This window comes from Choloepus didactylus, chromosome 23 (genome assembly GCF_015220235.1).
Source record: "Choloepus didactylus isolate mChoDid1 chromosome 23, mChoDid1.pri, whole genome shotgun sequence".
In the NCBI taxonomy this organism is placed as follows: Eukaryota; Metazoa; Chordata; class Mammalia; order Pilosa; family Megalonychidae; genus Choloepus; species Choloepus didactylus.
This window is the reverse complement of record NC_051329.1, coordinates 9,064,377-9,084,448: the sequence shown is the minus strand read 5'-3', so window position 1 is coordinate 9,084,448 and position 20,072 is coordinate 9,064,377. Positions and strand designations below refer to the sequence as shown.

Here is a 20,072-nt window from a genome sequence, read left to right as displayed (position 1 = left end):
CTGCAGGGTTAGCGTTTATTCAGAGATAGACTTGGGAATCTCCTACATAGTAAGTTTTGAGGAATACAAAAGAATGCATCAGCAAAAGTACCTGTTATCTGCCCTTTTTCTTAAAGGATAGAACTTCCTCTAATGAGCCAGTTTTCCAGATAACTGATGTTTACTTCTTTAATCATCTCTTTTTAAAAACTATCAAGTTTTAATGGAAAGTAGAAGTCTCTCTGAAATGCGTAATAATCTTCACTGCTTTCTTGAACATTTCAGGTGTGATGTAACTTTTGGTTATTTAGAGGTCTATTTCTGAATATTACGTTTCTTTTTAATTTTTATTTTAGTAATCCATATACAACCTAAAATATCATTATTTTTATTGAACAATTTTAACAGCTTTATTGAGATGTAATTTATATATCATGAAGTTAACCTGTGTAAAGTGTACAATTCAGTGGTTTTTAGTTCTAAATAATATCTGTTGTATTGTTGTAGTAATTTTGTGATATTCTTGCACCATTTAAGTATATTTGCTTCTCTATTCAATGATTCCAGGCTCTCCTGAGAGTTGGGTTTGTTAATGATTGATTGTCTTCTCCTGATTGTTGGCTGGCACTTGCTTTGCTTTGAGTTTACCACTTACCCTCCAATTTTGTCTAATCTTTCCCATTTTCTGTTGGTTTGCATAACTTATTAAGTTGAGTATAAAATAAGAGTAATTAGACTTAGGGTTTAAAGACTCTCCTCTGAGTCAAGCATATCGACCTTTATTATCTATTTTGGAATTATTTTTACTTTTTTTTTTTTTTTTGCTTTTTAAAATTATTTTTAATTGTAATATGTACATAATATAAAAATAATTTTAACCATTTTAAGTGGACAGTTCTTTCTTACTAAGTACATTGACAATACTATTAACTTTAACCATTATCTATTTCCATCATCGCAAAACAAAACACATACTTATTTAACAGTAACTCCCTATTCTCTGCTGCCCCCACCATGGTAACCACTGTTCTGTTTCTTTGATTTTGCTTATTCAAAGTATTTCATATAAGAGAAATCATACAGTATTTGTCCTTTTTGTGTCTGGCTTATTTCACTCAGCATGGTGTCTTCAAGTTTCATCCATGTTATAGCATGTACTAGCACTTCTTTTTACGGCAGAATAATATTCCATTGTATGGATATACCACATTTTGTTTTCCCATTCATGTGTTGATGGACATGAATCATAGGTTGCTTCCACCTTTTGGCTACTGTGAATAATACTGTGATAAAATTGGTGTACAGTTATCTGTCCAGGTCCCTACTTTCAGTTCTTTGGGGTATATACTTAGGAGTAGAATTGCCAGGTCATAGACTAATTCTGTGTTTAACTTTTCAGCAACCGCCAAACTGTTTTCCGCAGCAGTTGCATCATTTTACATTCCTACCAACAATGAATGAGGGCTCCTGTTTCTCCACATCCTCTCCAACACTTGTTATTTTTCCTTTTTGATTTTTTTAATAGTAGCTGTTCTAGTGGGTGAGAAATGGTTTCTCACTTGGCTTTGATTTGCATTCCCTAATAGCTAATGACATTGAGCATCTTTTCATGTGCCATTGGCCATTTTAAAATCTTCTTTGAAGAAATGTCTATTCAAGTCCTTTGCCCATTTTAAAATTGGGTTGTTTGCCTTTTTATTGTTGAGTGTAGAAGTTCTTTATATATTATGAATATTAAACCCTTATATATATATATGGTTTCCAAATATTTTCTCTCATTCTGTAGGTTTTCTTTTCGCTTTCTTGATAATGTCCTTTGCACAAAATTTTTCTATTTTGATGAAGTCCAATTTATTTTTTCTCTTGTTGCTTGTGCTTTCAGTGTAAAGTTTAAGAATCCGTTGCCTAATACAGGTCCTGAAAATATTCCCATGTTTTCTTCTAAGAGTTTTATATTTTAGTTCTTGTATTGAGGTCTTTGATCCGTTTCTGTTAAAATTTTTGTATGTGGTGTGAGGTAGGAGTCCACTTTCATTTTTTAACAAGTGGCTGTCCAGTTTTCTCAGCACCGTTGTTGAAGAGACTATTTCCTCATTGAGTAGATGTGGCCATAGATGTGAGGGTTTATTTCTGAACTCACAATTCTGTTTAATTGGTCTATATATGTGTTCTTGTGCCAGTACCACATGTTTTGACTACTGTAACTTGGTAATAAGTTTTAAAGCTGGGAAATGTGAGTTCACCAACTTTGTTCTTTTTCAGGATGTTTTTGGCTATTCAGAGCCCTTTACCCTTCCATATATACATTTAACTTCCATATAAATTTGGTTTTTACATTTCTGCCAAGAAGACTGTTGGAATTTTATTTGGGATCACATTGAATCTGTAAATTGTGTTGGGTAGAATTGACATCTTAACAATATTTAGTCTTCCAGTCCATGGGCACGGAATGTTCTTCCATTTGGTTAGGGCTTCCTTAATTTTGTTCAGCAATGTTTGTGGTTTTCCATGTACATATCCTTTATGTCCTTGGGTAAATTTATTCCTAGATATGTGATTCTTTTAGTTACTACTGTAAATGGAATTTTTTTCTTTATTTCCTTTTCAGAATGTTCATTACTATTGTAAAGAAACACAAATGATTTTTGCTTGTTGTTCTCGTACCATGGCACTTTGTTGAATTTATTTATAAGCTCTAGTAGCGTTCTTGTAAATTTCCCACAATTTTCTATACATAGGAGCATGTTATCTGCGAACAGGGATAGCTTTACTTCTTCCTTTTCCATCTGGATGCCTTATATTTCTTTCTCTTGTCTGATTGCTCTGGCTAGACCTTCCAGTACAGTGTTTAATAACAGCAGTAAAAGCAGGCATCCTTTTCTTGTTCCTGATCTTAGGGCAAAGCTTTTTGTCTTTCATCATTGTATATGATAGTTGCTGTAGGTTTTTCTTGTATGGTTTTTATTATGTTGAGGGATTTCCCTTCTATACCTAGTTTTCAAAAAGGGAGCTGGATTTTGTCACATACCTTTTCTGCATCTGTTGAGATGATCATGTAGTTGTTCCCCTTCATTCTATTAATATGGTTTATTACACTGGGTTCTTTTCTTATGCTGAAGCACCCTTACATTCCTGAGGTAAACCTCACTTGGTCATAGTGTATAATCCTTTTAATGTTCTGTTGAATTCAGTTTGTTAGTATTTTGTTGAGTATTTTTGTATCTAGGCCACATACATCCTGAAAATGTCCAATTCTTATCATTATCAACCCTTTTTTTTTTTTTTTTTTTTTTGGCTTTCAGAATCATAGGTTTCCTTGGGATACTGATGGGAACATCATGGGAACAGGCAAAGTGACACTGAGTGCAACACAGAAGTTGACAGAGGTTCTGTTAGACTAGCTTCCTGTTCACATTGAATCATCTTCCCTTTTTCATCCCGGTCCCCGTTATTCCACTCCTCTCTAACCTCAGACTTGAACCCAGATGGTAGCTTCCCTTACAGATTTTTGTTTTTAATTATTTTGGTTGTTGCCTCCAAAGCTCTAAATAATATACTGATTCCACAGTTTCTTAATTGACCAGTTTTAGACTTAATTCTTTTTTTTTTTATTATTGTGATAAGATATACATAATTAACATTTACCATTTTAACTATTTTAAGTGTATGTTAAATGGCATTAAGTACATTTCATGATGATGTGTAACTGTCACCACTATTTCCAGAACTTCTTCATCGACCCATTTCTTTTTTTAAGCATCTTCCTTATTGCACAGGACACTGTATGTAATAGGTGCTACAGAAAATTAACTACCAGCTCTAGCCCCAATAAAGTTTAGAATTTGATAGCTGCACCCATACGGATTTCAGTTAACTTACCATAATGTCTCTGTGACCCTAGTTATTATCAAAGTCAAGGTGTGGGGTTTCAAATTCCATAGAGAACAGATTCCTTAGGTTTTCTTTAATAGTTAAACTGATTTTTAGAAAGAGAGCCGATGCTTTTAAAGCTTATTTATAGGCTTTGGCTGCCTGGAGAATGGAACCTTATCCTTTTGAAATGCATCAGAAAGCTTCAGATTTCTCTGCCTTTAAGTAGGTTATATATCTTCCAGTGCCTTGAAAATGACTGTTAGTGGTAGTGATAACAACTTGGTTCTCGCCAGTCTTCAAAGGAGCCCTAAAATATTTCCAAGCTTCATCCCCTTCTATAGTATCTCTGGTAGCCAAGTTCTAGGGTCTTGCCTCCAGGTATATACTCTGGATAGAAAACTCAGTTCGTTGATTTACTTCCTGTTTAAGCCAGATGTCTGAAAATGGGTGGAGTTTTTTCATTTTTTTGGTAAAAATCTTACTTTCGTGAATATTTGAACCTACCAGTTACCTTTTCAGTTGGTGGATAAAGTGCTTGGGAAAAGCTATATTCTTTGGGGGTCATTATTCCTAAGAGTGAACATAATAGAAACCTCTCACCTGTAGGCCTGGCTTAGCCACTTGGATTAAGGTGAGGGCAGCAACTACCGCCTTAGCCAGGTGGTGCTCTGTTGGATACGATAAAATGTGGACAGTGTTTGTGTTTGGGTAGTGCAACTATGCGATTTTGCTTTGCTGATTTCTCTTTCTAAATTTTCTTTTTACATTATTTAAAAACGTCAGGTGGTGCTCTGTTGGGTATTATAAAATGTGGACAGTGTTTGTGTTTGGGTGGTGCAGCTATGCAATTTTGCTTTGCTGATTTCTCTTTCTAAATTTTCTTTTTACATTATTTAAAAATGTTGTAAAAAGTATTATGATCAGAAATGTGAAGGACATGTATGAAAAAAAATTATAGAAAACCAGGTAGCTTTGGATTTCTCTGACTTTTTAAGTAGGTTAATTAGCTTGAATAAGTGGAGAAACATATTGGGATCTAGGATGGAAGTGATGAAATTATAGCGGTCAGTGCAGCCTATATTAATTTATAAATTAAGTACAGCATCAAACAAATACCAGAATAGTTTTCTTTTGAGATTTGACACCTTGACTGTAAAGTTTACATGGAAGAATAAATAGGCAGGAATTCTAAAATTTGTTTAAAAAAATAGTGATGGGGACTAACCTTACCCAGATAGTGAAGCATATCATAAAGTTAGAATTATTAAATCAGTGTGATCCTAATACAAGAGTGGAACACAAATCAGTGGAACACAGCACAAGAACAAACCTTAGAGTTTGTTATGATTTAACACGTTAATGGAAGTGTTTTAATTAACGGGGGAAAGAAGATGAGACAATCCTGTAGTTTGTTGGAATTTATTTGGGTGAGCTGTCTAAACAACTAAATTGATCCCCTCTCAGGTGAATCAGAGTTAAATATAGAAAGTGAAACCATTAAAAACATAGGCACAAAATAAATAGGGAGTTCAGAGTGGTCCCAAGTCTGTATGTGGGAGTGTAGTATGTGGTGAAGATAGTAGTTTAATCTAATGGGAAAGATGGATTATTTAACTAAGCATGGTCCTTTTATCACTTATTATACCAAAATAATTCCAGATGGAGCAAGGTCTTGAGTATAAAAAATGAAGCTTTGAAAGTACTAGAAGAAAACATAGATAAAATGTTTTCACACACTGGGGTGTGACACAAAAACCAGAAATATGAAAGAAATGACTTCTTAAATTTGACTACATTAATGAAAAATTTCTAATGAAAATAACAACAAAAAACCACCGTATATTAAAAAGTTAAGTAGCATAAAACGAAAAGTCCACCATAAGTAGTCAAAGACAAAGATAAATAGTCATGACAAACACAAACAGTCAAGACAGGGTTTATTAACTCTGTCGTCTGCATTCCAGCTGTTTTTTCCAAACTAAGAGCACTCATGAACCAACAAGAAAAAGAAACAGAAAATAAGCAAAAGATATTGTAGATGATTAAAGTAAAAATATCCAACAGCTAATAAGTATAAAAACATAAACATGAGAATATTAGTGAACTAATTTCTTTGTCAGATAGCAAACATTAATAATAACTAATATTAGGTGATAGTTTGGGGAAATAGGCCTGGTGTTGGGAGTGTAAATTGGTATAAACTTTGAAAGATTCTTTGACTATAACAAAATTGTAAATGTACACATATCTTCTGATTCAGCTTTTCCATTTCTAGGAATTTATCTTACAGAAACAATCACACAGTGGCGCAAAGATTTAAGTACCAGATGTTCATCACAGCATCATTTATAGTAGTGAAAAATATAAACAACATAGGCTATTAATATAAATACTTATCTCTTTATGGAAAAGTGATTTAGTAGATTTTAAAAATTATATACAGTGGAATATTCTGTAGTCAGTAAAAATAATATAAAACTATATTGGCATAACAGATGTCTGTGACATGAGTGAAAAAAAAGATGATAAAACAATAACAGTATGATCCCACATATTTAAGTGTTATGTTTATTCATGTATTTATATCTTTTTCTGTATTTATACATACTCAGATAAATATATATTGTCACCAAAATTTAAACAACAGTTATTTCTAGGTGGTGGAATTGCAGGTTTCATTCTTTGTGCTGTTCTGTATTGTTTGAATTTTCTTTCAGTATAGGTATATAATGTTTTTAAAAACTAAATAAAGCTAGAAAAGAGAAGTGAAAATTAAATCTCTGTGGATGGGGTTCGGTGGTCAGGCAGGGAAGTAATAAAAGGAATTGTAAAGAAAGACCAATAGATATTACTACATAAATATATAACTTATTTATTCAAAGTTGTACCATAAAAAGAAGTAAAAGACAATGAAAAAGCTAAGGGAAACATTTGTAAAAACATTAGCTACAAAGGATTAATATCATTAAAATTATATTACAAATAGAAAATAGCAAGAAAAGAACTAACATTTCAGTGGATGGTGAAAACTAAATAAGGTCTGTAATCTAGTTAATAATCTACCAAAGCCAGTTTCCTAGTTTGATATTGTACTGCCACTATACAAGATGCCGCCACCAGGGAAAGCTGTGACTCTTTGTACTATTTTTGTGACTTCCTGTAAGTCTACAGTTATTTCAAAATACAGTAAAAAAAAAAAAAGGTGTGAACAAACAGTTCATAAAATAAGAGACAAAAGACTAATAAGCTTATTTTTTAATTGTTGCTTTATTAAGATAACGAAAAATATATTATGTTTTTTAAGTCATCTGCAGAATTCTTCAGTCCCAGCAATGTGATCAGATGTGATCAATATTAAACATAATTAACAGTGAACAATTGCATTATTGCAAAAACCCCTGCTATCAACAGACATTTATGTGTGGTCAGTAATGCAAGGATACCTTTTATTTTAAATGGTTTTGTATAACAATTCTTGGAAGCAGTGTGCAAAATTACCATAAAAGATACAAGAATTAATACATATTTACATTCTTAAAAATAGTTACTCTTGAGGTTGACAAAACTGTCTCTTTCCTAAATACATATTACACAGCAAACTAATGGAAGATCCATTTTTTGTATGCAGCCTGTATTGTCCGTTAACATTTTTGCTCTCCAGAAGTATCTGTGCAGTGACTTCTTATGCCCAACAACATGTGAGACTTATGTTATAAACCAGGGAGCATTTGAAATTACATTTTCTTAGCTTTTCACAATATAAACTTATTTTTAAAATATTAAGTATTATTAGCAAATAATACAAATTGAAGTGAGATACTAGTTTTTACCTATTATAAGTCTGGTTCAGAGGAGGCAGGAGTGCCCCAGGGTGCTGGATTCAGGTTTCCTCTCCTGGCAAATAATCCTATGATATGGAGCTTCCCTGTTCCTCCTGAAAATCCAGTTATGGTTAGAATCTGATAGGAAACTCAAGGCTTTAACACCCAGGGACATGCCCAAGAATCAACTAAAATTCAGGAACGTGTTTCAAATCAGCCAGACCTCTGGAACGTGCCCCAGATTCTCCCAGCTCTTTCTGTGTGCCAGGCAGAGTTCGGTCCTTTCCCACCTGCTCGTGAGCTCACACCTCTCCTGGGAGGTGCGTATCAGCACCACTGTATAGAGGGGGGCACTCAGCAGGTTATGGAACTTGTCCAGAAATGCAGACCACTTGACTTTATTTGCTCAGAAAAGATATCAGCCTGGTGGCACCTGTCCTTAGCAGAAGGCCAGAACCTGAGCGGGAAATGCGTTCCACGAGGACACAGGTCCCTGGAGTTCGCCATCAGGGTGAAGGCAGTCAGATGTTGCCTGGTGTCCACTCCTTCTGGTGGCCCTGGTTCTGATGGTCATGGAAATGATCACTCCCCACCTTTTACACAAAACAAACATGAACCTCCCACACATGCTCAGGCAGATGGCTGCCTCTGCCACCAGCACAACCACCTGTGCAAGGGCTCACGCTCTCTGCTGGCTCCTGGTCAGTAGGACACACCTGGCACGGGGGCCTCAGGAGCATCTGCTGCCTTGCTGCTGTCACCTTCGGGGCCTGCAGGACACTCCAACAGGACTGTCGTTGAATGTAGAAAAGATGAAGACTCACAGGCAGGAAGAATGTCAGGCGCTGGCGAGATGGCCCGTGTGTGGGCGTGGGAGAGGCCTGAGACTCACAGGCGCTCCTTCCCGGAGCTGTCTCTGCTGGGTGGGCCGCCCACCCTCCCTCTCTGCCTTGGCTGCTCCCCACGTCTTGGCTCCTCACTGAACCTTTGTCTGTCTGGAGCCTGTTAGTTTTGGCTCCCAGCAGCCTGTGGGACTAGTCCCAGATCCCCAGGAACAGATCACTCTTTTGAAGAAAAAGAATTGTAGTCCTGGAAGAGAGACCAGCCTCCAGGCTGAGCATTCATTTACTCACTCACTCGTTAAAGAAAACCACTTCCCAGCTAATGTCCTCATATTTGGATTTAGGGTACAGAATTGACTTGTTCACAAATTCTGTATCTGTTTGTGTGATTAATTGCCTTCCCAATAAACTATCAGCCCTATAAGGTCTTGGACTGGGCCTGGACTATTTTTTCTTGTTTATTTTGGAGAAAAAAAAAAAAAAGTATATTCGCATGTTATATTTAAACAGTACAAAAGAGTTAAACAATGAAACTAAATCTCCTCACCGGACCCCTTAATTCTCAGTTCATTTCTCCATAGGGGAGACTGTGCTGCTGTTACCTGTTTCTCATGTGTCCTTCCTGAAACATTCTTTGTGTGTGTGTGTGTGTGTGTGTGCATGTGTGTGTGTCCCTTTATGTACAAATGGGAGCCATACTGTATATCTTGCTGCCTTTTTTCATCACATAATGCATTTTGTAGATCTTGCCTATATAGGAGCATATAAAAATGTGTGTGTGTGTTTTCCCGTATTCCATAGTGTTCCACTGTGTGGACATGCCACAGTTACTTAGCCGGTCCTCTTGGATGAACATCTAGAGCATTTCCAGCCTTGGGTACTGTAAACAGTGCTGCAGTTTACTGTCCTTCTGTGTCTTAGAGCCATGTGCAAGTGAGCCTGTAGAATTGATTTCTAGAAGTGGAATTGCAGGTTAAAGGGATGTGCATTTAAAATGTTGATAGACAACAGTTAGTTGCCCTCTAACAAGATGCACAGTTATTTTTGCCCATCCCAGTGCCAGCTCATTAGACTTCTCTTCCTTGCCTGAGTCCAAGTCAGCAGATGGTGGTCAAAATATTACCTTTATTGTTGATAAAGCTGATATTTGAGGATGTGGTCTGAACCTCAGGCTTTCCACCCATGCCCAGTTTGTCCTTCTGTTCTCAGTAGTGACATAATCCACTCTACCTGTCTGTGGAGGAGGAGGAGGAAGGGCAGGGCCAGGAATGTTTTTGTTAATGGATATCCCTCCAGGAAGCATCAGAAATGGTGCAGAAATGTTATTCCATAACAAACACTTGTGGTTGAATGAATAAGTGAATTTACTACACCACTTTTCTGGACTTATAATGATGGATCCCAGAGGCCTCTGCCTGCTTTCTTTTGGAGACAGTGGTCTAAGAGTTAGAAGCAGAATCCAGCTTGAGACCGACTGAATCTGAAAGACCTGCCTCAGTCCTGCCCCTTCACTCCTATGCGCTCCCTATTCTTAACTGCACCTCCTGTCTGTGCAAGGCTTGCAGTTTAACTCCCATTCCAAAGCAGTCTCTTGCTAGACCTCTGAAGAATTCATAGTTTGCCAGTTCCATCCAACAGAAGTTTTGGAAGAGACCTTTCTTGTACTGTGAATTTCTGGCTTCTATGAAGGATGGCCATGCAGTGTGTAGTGCATAGATTTTTCTTCATGACAAAGTTTCCCACTCACCTAATAACTCCGCATTTAGCACTGCCATGTGCCAGGCACTGTCCTTGCACACTGAGATGAGTCCGACTCAGACCTTGGCCTTCCGTCTTCAAAGCATGGAGGAGGGTTAGGTCAATGGGTAAGTCCAGTTCCGGGAGATCATTGCCCTGACGGGCAAGCCCATGTTGCTGCGAGGGCTGATATTTGAGGATGTGGTCTGAACCTCAGGCTTTCCACCCATGCCCAGTTTGTCCTTCTGTTCTCACTAGTGACATAATCCACTCTACCTGTCTGTAGAGTGGGTGGGTGGGAGAGGTTACAGCAGGAAGAAGACTTTCATGTACTGGGGAAAAGCCGTTGGTTCCACAGAGATTTTCATAATGTGTTGCTGATCATACTCTCAAGACGTGCTATGGCGTGTGCCTGAGTTTAGACTAAGAGGTGTCCCAATCAACAGTGCCCAGAGGACGAATTAAACTGGGGGAGGGGAGCAGGGATACTACCCTCTGGAGCTCTCCCACCCCATTTCAGGTTCCTTTTTAGGTGAACTTTTTAGGGCAGTTTTTCCTAATATGTTTCTTGGAAAATTAGCCTTTGGGTATCCTGTGAAAAGGGTTCCAGTGCAGATTTGGTTTGTGAATCTCTGCATAGGACATTTCTCCTCTCTCCATCCTTGAAGATTCACACTACACACTAGCATATTAAAGGCTCTAAGAAGTCTGTCAGTAAAGAAACTTAACCCAGCATTTTTCAAACATATTTGTCTATGGAATCCTTTTTCCTCTTTAATGGAACTGTGCATGTTTCTTCTTCAGATCTTGACTTGAAATTTCTATAGGGTTTATGTGTGTGTGTGGAAGGGGGTGTCAATCACCTAAAAAACAACTTTGATAACTTTTTCGCCTTCTGTCTGTTGGACGATTGTTTTATTTTTGTTTTTGGACTCACTTTGTGTTTGTTCAGCGCCACCTGTTGGCTGTTGTGATAGTACTGAAGTCTGGAGTGATAGGGTGATACCAGTTGAACATTCTGAAATTCTACATATTCGTGCTGAAGTTTAACCGTATTTGGCATAAACCTCAAGGAAAAGTGAGACATCTCATCAAGAGGGGAGGAAGAAGCGGAAACCTCCATACTGGACCCTGTCACATTTGGTTTCTAGCCTATGGGGTTTAATTTCCTGTCAGTATCTTCCCACCCCTTTTGTTGTAAGTGATTGAAGCTGTTGGGGTAATCTGACTTCTCTAGGAAAATGCTCTTACTGTTTGCATCCCTACCCACCCTTTTTCTTAAGTAACAAAGCAGAGATAAGATCGGGTTTGTAAGCCCAGTGGTTAGTTCTTTTTTTTTTTTTTGCTTTTTTAAAATTCAATTTTATTGAGATATATTCACAAACCATTCAGTCATCCACAGTGTACAATCACTGGTTCACAGCACCATTATATAGTTGCGCATTCATCACCACAATCAATTTTTGAACATTTTCATTACCACAAAAAAAGAATAAGAATAAAAATTAAAGTAAAAAAGAATAAACACAACATCCCATACCCCCACCCCTCCCTATTATTCATTTACTTTTTTTTTATCTTCATTTTATTGAGATATATTCACATACCACGCAGTCATACAAAACAAATCGTACTTTCGATTGTTTACAGTACCATTACATAGTGGTACATTCATCACCCAAATCAATCCCTGACACCTTCATTAGCACACACACAAAAATAACAAGAATAATAATTAGAGTGAAAAAGAGCAATTGAAGTAAAAAAGAACACTGGGTACCTTTGTCTGTTTGTTTCCTTCCCCTATTTTTCTACTCATCCATCCATAAACTAGACAAAGTGGAGTGTGGTCCTTATGGCTTTCCCAATCCCATTGTCACCCCTCATAAGCTACATTTTTATACAACTGTCTTCGAGATTCATGGGTTCTGGGTTGTAGTTTGATAGTTTCAGGTATCCATCACCAGCTACCCCAATTCTTTAGAACCTAAAAAGGGTTGTCTAAAGTGTGCGTAAGAGTGCCCACCAGAGTGATCTCTCGGCTCCTTTTGGATTCTCTCTGCCACTGAAGCTTATTTCATTTCCTTTCACATCCCCCTTTTGGTCAAGAAGATGTTCTCCGTCCCACGATGCCAGGTCTACATTCCTCCCCGGGAGTCATATTCCATGTTGCCAGGGAGATTCACTCCCCTGGGTGTCTGATCCGACGTAGGGGGGAGGGCAGTGATTTCACCTTTCAAGTTGGCTTAGCCAGAGAGAGAGGGCCACATCTGAGCAACAAAGAGGCATTCGGGAGGAGGCTCTTAGGCACAACCATAGGGAGGCCTAGCCTCTCCTTTGCAGCAACTGTCTTCCCAAGGGTAAAACCTGTGGTAGAGGGCTCAACCCATCAAACCACCAGTCCCCTATGTCTGTGGTCATCTTAGCAACCATGGAGGTGGGGTAGGCGAATACCCCTGCATTCTCCACAGGCCAGTGGTTAGTTCTTAACTGACCATTCCAGATGCCAAGGTTGTTCTCTTTGCAGGGGTCCTTATTTCCTGTTATATCTCCTCTGCTTTGGTTCTCTGCAGCCATCCTCAGTGGTGGAAGGTGTTCATTCAGGATTCGGGGACTGTTGTACACACAAAGAAAGTGGCCTTTGAATCCTGGGTTTCAGTAGAGGGAATGTGTGTTGATTAGAAAGTTTGCTTTTTTTCCATAAGGACGTAAAAATAGAAAAAGTATTCCTCACCCCCCACCCCAGCCACCTGCCTGGCTAGACATCAGGTTGCTGGAAGACCTTACAGACTGGGGGAAAGAGGCTGGCTTTGTCCAGACGTGGCATCTCATACACTCTGGGGCTCAGATGATGACACCACTGTTTATGTGAAGAGCTGGAGCTCCTTCCCCCACATTATAGCAAAGAGCAGTCTCTCTTTTTATCTATGTCATTCATTCATGTAAGTGCATCAGTACATTCTTGTACAATATGCAAACAGAACAGGGTAAAAAGCCCTTTGACCTCCCTCCTTCCCCTCCCTCAGGCCTAGTTCTCTCCTGACCTTTGATATGCATCTATGTATTTGTACACATGCTTGGTTTAGTGGCTTTTTACACTAATGAACTCAAACTGCACGTAATGTTCAGCAATTTGCTTCCCCCTCTCCTGCCTTAACGCTATTTTTCTCTCTTTTTAAAAATTGCTACAGTTTTCCATGGTATGATGGTACCATAGTTTATTTAATCATTTCCCCATTGACAGGCCATTAAGTTGTATCCAGTATTTTGCTATTACAAGTAATAACTAATACTATTTTAAATTTCATTGTTCATTCTCCTTTGTACATATGAGTAGATACCGAGAAGTAAAATTTCTGGTCATAGTGTTTTTGTATTTTAATTTATTTTCTGAATAGGTAAAACATGCCTATGAACAAAATTCAAAATGTGCAAATGAGTATACCATGAAAAGTATGGTCCCTCGCCACTGAATTCCTCTTCCTAGAGGTAACAACTGCTAGCTTGTTTCTTGTATCCTTCAAATTTATTCTATGCAAATATGAGCCTATATTTATATTGTATACAGTATATACACTGTTTCATACTTTGCTTTCTGTTCCTTAACACGTGCTGAAGTATGTTAGTACACATAGCACTGCCTCATTCTTTTTCTTTTTTTAAAAAAATTGAGATGTAATTCACATGACAGTCACTCTTAAAGTGTACACTTCAGTGGCTTTTATATTCACAAGTTGTGCAACCATCACCACGAATTCCCAGAACATTTTCATCACTCCAGAAAGAAATCCCTTACCCGTTAGCAGTCACTCCTCATTTTTCCCTCCCCCCAGCTCCTGGCAGCCGCAAATCTGCTTTCTCTTTCTCAGTTCTTACTAACAGCTGCGTAGAAAGCTATTATATGGGGATATCATGCTGTGCAACCAGCCAGTGCTTGACTATTTAGGTTGTTTCCAGTCTTTAACTGCTATAAACAATGCCGCAAATACTATCCTTATATGTATGTGTGTATGTATTCCTTTATGACTTCTGGGTTTTGTGTCTTTCCCACTCCTGTGTTTTCTAGTACTTTTTGTAAGTACTTTTGTAGCTAGCATCACTTGTTAAACAACCCAGCTTTGTCTCACGGATTTGAAATGCTACTTTTAAATTCCCAGATTTCTGAACTTTTCCACTTATTCCGTTGAGTTCTCTGTGTGTGTTGTAACTATCAAGCTTCCCCATGGGTTCTCCGTGTGGTGGGTCAGAGGCCATGCCCAGATCACCCTGTGCTGTGGCCGTGGCATTTCTACTGCCCCCAGCAGTGCGAGAGGCATTTGCCCACACCACTGCCAACACCTTGTGCTTTCGAATTTTGAAATGTTTGTCAACATAATAAAAACTGTATCTTGCTTTAATTTGCATCTCTAGGATTATTAGGAAAATTGAGCATATTTCCCATGTTGGTTGGCCATTTGTATTTTTTCTCCTAAGAATTGCTTATTTATACCCTTTGCTCATTTTTCTGCGATACTTGTCTTTTTCTTATTGATGGGCAGAGATTCTTTATATAGTCTGGGTATTGCTTATTTCGTCCGCTATGTATATTGCAAGTATTTTTTCTTTTAATTTTTTTAATGAGAATGATCTTTAAAAAAAAAAAAAAAGGCAAAACAGTTTGTCTTCCATCACTTGATCCCCTGCTTAAAACCTTTCAATGGCTTCCCATTGCTGTTAGGATGAAGACCAAACTCTTTACCATGGCTTTGAGGCCCAACATGATTGGACTTCTGTCTGCTCTCCAGCCTTGCCTAGAACCAGCTTCCCCTCTCACTGTGGCCATGCTGGGTGTTTCTCACTGCGCTGACCAGGCACGTTCTTACTCACCCCAGGGCCGTCACAAGAAGAAACAGCATGGGCCTCCCCTCCTCTCCTTGGTTAAGGTTTCCTTATCCTAAAGCCTTAGTTTAAGTTTTGCTTCCCCCAGAAAGCCTCTCCTGACTGCTCAGATTGGGCTAGTTATACCTATTAAATGCTGCTGCAGCCCGCTGCTCTTGTTTGTGTCACTCGGCACCTGGGTACGTGCGTCTTCTTTGCGTCACTGGACACCTGGGTAGGCAGGGACCGCATTTGCCTCGTCCATCCTCCCCTCGGTGCGCAGCAGAGCAGGCACTTAACCCACTTGGGGAGAGTAGATGAGACCCAGTCCCTGCCTTCGGAGAGCTTAAGAAGCAAATGATTCTATAGCTAAGTGGGATTCAGAGTGGCAAGCTGGGCTGACCTTTGCCCAGGTCTGTTGAGAGTGGGCACGTTGGGAGGAGCCGGACGACAGCAGTGGTAGCAAACAAAAAATAGAGGAGTTGTCAAGTCAGGAGGTGGTGTTAACAATCCTGCCTTTTATTCACAATGGCCATCACCACATGGATGGATAAGCAAAATGCAGTCTATCCATGCAATGGAATATTATTCGGCCATAAAAAGGAATGAAATTCTGGTACATGCTACAATATGGATAAACCTTGAAGATATGGTGAGTGAAATAAGCCAGATACAGAAGGACAGATAGTGTATGATTTCACTTCTATGAAATACCTAGAATAAGCAAATCCACAGAGACAGAAAGTAGATCAGATGTTACAGGGACTGCATTGGTAGGTGGGGGAATGGGGAGTTGTTGCTTAAGGGGTGCATAGTTTCTTTTTTGGGGGGTTGAAAAAGTTTTGGTAATGGATAGTGGTGATGGTAACACAATATTGTGAATGTGGTTAATATCACTGAATTGTACACATGAAAGTAGTTATAATGGGAAATTTTATGTTGTATATGTTACCTCAATACATTTTTTAAAGATCAGGCCTTTCGGTAATACATCTAGATAATTGAGATGGTTACTAGTGTCTTATATTTATATTTTGCTTTAGATTTGCCTTATTAAAACAGTGTGAAGGAGGCAGTATTTTTCTGGTTTTACCGAGGTTATCAGTGTGCCAGAACAGTTCGGTGACTGCCAAGAGTTGCCCAGCTAGCATGTGGTTATACAGTAGAGGCTCTGAAACACCACAGCTCCTGACTTTTGAATGTAGGCAAAAGCTGATTAACACGGCAGTGAGCTAGAAGTGGGTTTGGGTCTGGGGGAGAAGTGCCCACTGCAAAGGGGAAGAAGGTGTGTCGCTTTTGTGAAACCCGTGGCCCCCTTTGGACTGAGGCTGCTGTATCTGTGTGTCCTTCATATTCTAGGAGGATGTACTGGTGCATTGTCTCTGCAGGGGGCACTGCCTTCTGCCCCTGGGCCTATGTAATCCAAAGTCCCCAGAGCCGGGCTTGTTGCTGGGTTCAGTGGGGAGAGGCACAAGGTTTTTTCCAGGTGCACAGTCAGGGGCTTTGCTTTAGAAACCAAGTGGGTCACTTAATGTTTATTGCTTGGATGATCCTTCGAAGATTCCAGCTGCTGTGATTGTTGACACATCAGCGCCTGTCATGTGGGTTTTCTGGGTGGGTTTGGAGAAGGGGCAGTGTCAGGTAGGACTCCCTTGGTAGGGACCAAAAATAGTGCTTTGCCTATCTCAAGTCATCTGAAAAAGGGAAACTCTATGCCAGCTTCTCAGAGGTAGCTCCTGGCATAGCACTTGGAAAACCAGGCTATTGGAGAAGACCACTGCCCTGGGGAGCCTGCTGTTAGCTTGGTTTGTAAGGGCTCTTTAGCTCATTCAATGGAGATTTGTTAAATGTGGCCCTACTGTGTGCCACATTCTGTGCTAGGTGCTTAGAGCTGAGTAACACTGAGAGAGCTCTGCCTTGGAGAAGTTCACAGTGTATTGGAGGGCATGTGGGTGTACAGACAGACAGTTCCATCTGGAGGGCTGCCGGATGCTGTCCCAGAGGTTTAAACAGCACGGAAGGAACCTTGAAGGAATCCAGCAGCTGCCTTCAGAGGCCAGTGCCTGCCCAGAGGACGAGGCGTTTGAGCACCGTCCTGAAGGATGACAGGTGGCCAGGGGTGGCTGGAGTCCCACAAGGGGTGAGGACTGTGTGCAGAGGCCGGGGGCGTGAGGGCCTGACACCTTCTCAGGCCAGTGGGACCTTGGGATGCCTGGATTGCGGGTTCCTCAGGGGAACTGGTGGTCAAGGAGGTGGGCTAAGACCAGGTTAAAGAGTTTGGTTTTTATTCTGTGGCCAACAGATTTCTTTTAAACTTTTGATTATGGGAAGTTTTAAAGATAGGCAAAAGTAGACAGAATAATAGCCAACCACATGAACCATCACCCCATTCCAGGAGTTAACAGCCAGCCAGTTCTGTTCCTCCTCCCCTCACACCATCGCCACCACTGCTCCCCACTGCTTTGCGCCCTCCCTGTCCCAGCATCACTTTGAAGCAAACCCCAGAGCCAGGGCAGGGACCTGGATAGTCTGTTACACTTAGCCAGAGGCTGGTAATGGATTTGGGGGAAGTTTGGGGGCCAGGAATGATTGGACAGCATTTTTAAAATTCCATTTCACTGTAAGAAGAATTGCTGAGTTTGCTTCTTTGTCTTGCCTTTCAGTGGAAAGTTGGTGTCTCCAAAGTGGAAGAATTTCAAGGGCCTGAAGCTCCAGTGGAGAGACAAGATCCGGCTCAATAACGCCATCTGGCGGGCGTGGTACATGCAATGTAAGTGCTGCCGGAGTGAGGAGGAGACTGCAAGGGCCCCCAGACCTTGCTTGGGTAGGGTGGGGTCAGGCGCCCCAGAGTTATACCACCTGGAGGCCTCAGTGCCCAGGAGCGTGTTTCCTGCTCTTAGAACATTGTGTTTAAGCATTCTGTGGAGGAAGGAAAACCGAGCCAAATTCTAGTGAAAGGTGCTCTGGACACTTGTCAGCCGTCAGATGGTGAAAATCAGTAGGTCACCTCTGTGGTGAAGATGCCCATGGCCTGGAGGGGACAGATGTGTCGGACAATTGATGACAATACGCTGTGCTCAGTGTTAGGATAGAGGCCTGTGCTCTTAGAGGAGAGAGGGATTCATTCTTTTCAGGGGCGTCAGGATGTGTAACAAAGAGGTGACATTTGAATAGTCGGGGGCCAGTTCCCGTTTTCTGCAGGTCTAAGAGGCAGGTGCAGGCCTTACCCTCCTCCTTGGGTGCTGGTGAACCCAGCAATTTCAGAAGATAAGCCTGCCTGGGGCACGCTGTGGGAGGCTGGCGTGTCTCTTCATAAGCCAGACCGCCTTTCTTACCCATATATATTTTTTTCATTATATTATTCTATATACTTTTATGTATTTTGAGATTTCCCATAATATAAAGTTAAAAAATAAAAATTAAAAAAAACGTACTGGTTCTCCACCACCCCAGGTACCAAAACACGGTGCTGTGTGGAAACAAGCTCCTTTTCCTCCCCTGTCCCTCAAGCACACGGGTAACCCCCATTTTAGTTTCTCATCTCTGCTTCCAGAGTGTTTATGCCTGTGTAGGCAAGAAGAAATAGGTACTCATTCCCTGCCCCCATTTTTTGCCCAAATGTAGCTTAATAACACACTGCTTTGCACCTTGCCTTTTCACTCACTGCATCTTGGAGAGCTTTCCTTAGCAGTCCGTCATAAGCACTGTCACCCTTTTATACAATTGTGTAATATTCCACTGTGTGGATGGACTTGCTGCCACCTACCTTCTCTACACAAATCCTCCCCATCCGCCTGCCCTCCTTTCCCCCAGACCTTTTAAAAATAATAATTTATTTTCAATTGCGGTAAAATATACGTAGCATAAAAATCATGTAAATCATTTTATGGACAATTCTTAAACATTTAGCATATTGACAATACAGTGTAACTTTCACCATTTCCAGACTGTTTTCATCATCCCCCAAAAAAACTCATACCCATTAAGCAATAACTCCCCATTTCCCCCTACTCCTGGTAACCACTTTTCTGCTTTCTGTCTCTATGAATTTGCTTATTCTAAGTATTTCATATAAAAGAAATCATATACTATTTGTTCTTTTGTGTCCAGCTTTCTTCACTTAGCACAGTATTTTCAGGGTTCCTCCATGTTGTGGTATGGAGCAGTATTTCCTTCCTTTTATGGTTGTATAATATTTCTTTAAATGGACCTACTAAACGAAATAAGCTTCAGTGGCAGATAGATTCCAAAAGGAGCCAAGAGGTCACTCTGGTGGGCACTGTTACGCACAATATAGACAACCCTTTTTTTTTTTTTTTTTTAAATTCAGTTTTATTGAAATATATTCACAAACCATACAGTCATCCATGGTATACAATCAACTGTTCACAGTATGATCATATAGTTATGCGTTCATCACCACAATCTATTTCTGAACATTTTCCTTACATCAGAAAGAATCAGAATAAGAATAAAAAATAAAAGTGAAAAGAGAATACCCAAACCATCCCCCCATCCCACCCTATTTGTCATTTAGTTTTTACTCCCATTTTTCTACTGATTTTTTTCAATTTTTTAACTTTGTTTATCAAAAAATTAAAAACAAACAGGCAAACAACAACCAAAAAAACCCCACAACATTTCAAACAAAGCTATGGATTAAGGAAAACAAATAACCTAAAATAACTACTTTGCTTCCAATATGTTCCTACCATACCCCAAGAAAATTAATAAAACAAGACAACCCTTTTTAGGTTCTAATGAATTGGAATAGCTAGCAGTAAATACCTGAAACTATCAAACTACAACCCAGAACCTTTGAATCTTGAAGACAGTTATATAAAAATGTAGCTTATGAGGGGTGACAATGTGATTGGGAAAGCCATATGGACCACACTCCCCTTTGTCCAGTGTATGGATGGGTGAGTAGAAAAATGGGGGCAAAACAAACAAACAAAAAAAG

At 39.7% G+C, this 20,072-nt stretch overlaps 1 protein-coding gene across 3 annotated transcripts in view; it reads left to right on the top strand.

Moving 5' to 3' along the window:
* The window catches only part of LOC119519550 (MLX interacting protein), a 68,942-nt gene that overhangs the window by 29,567 nt on the left and 19,303 nt on the right, over nucleotides 1-20,072 (top strand). For all 3 annotated transcript variants that reach the window (XR_005214043.1, XR_005214044.1, XM_037817246.1), the window contains exon 2: nucleotides 17,773-17,879. Coding sequence is in view for 1 of the 3 variants with exons in the window: in XM_037817246.1 (XP_037673174.1) it covers nucleotides 17,773-17,879 (107 nt within the window). In the remaining 2 variants the exon portion in view is untranslated. The remainder of the gene's footprint in view (nucleotides 1-17,772; nucleotides 17,880-20,072) is intronic.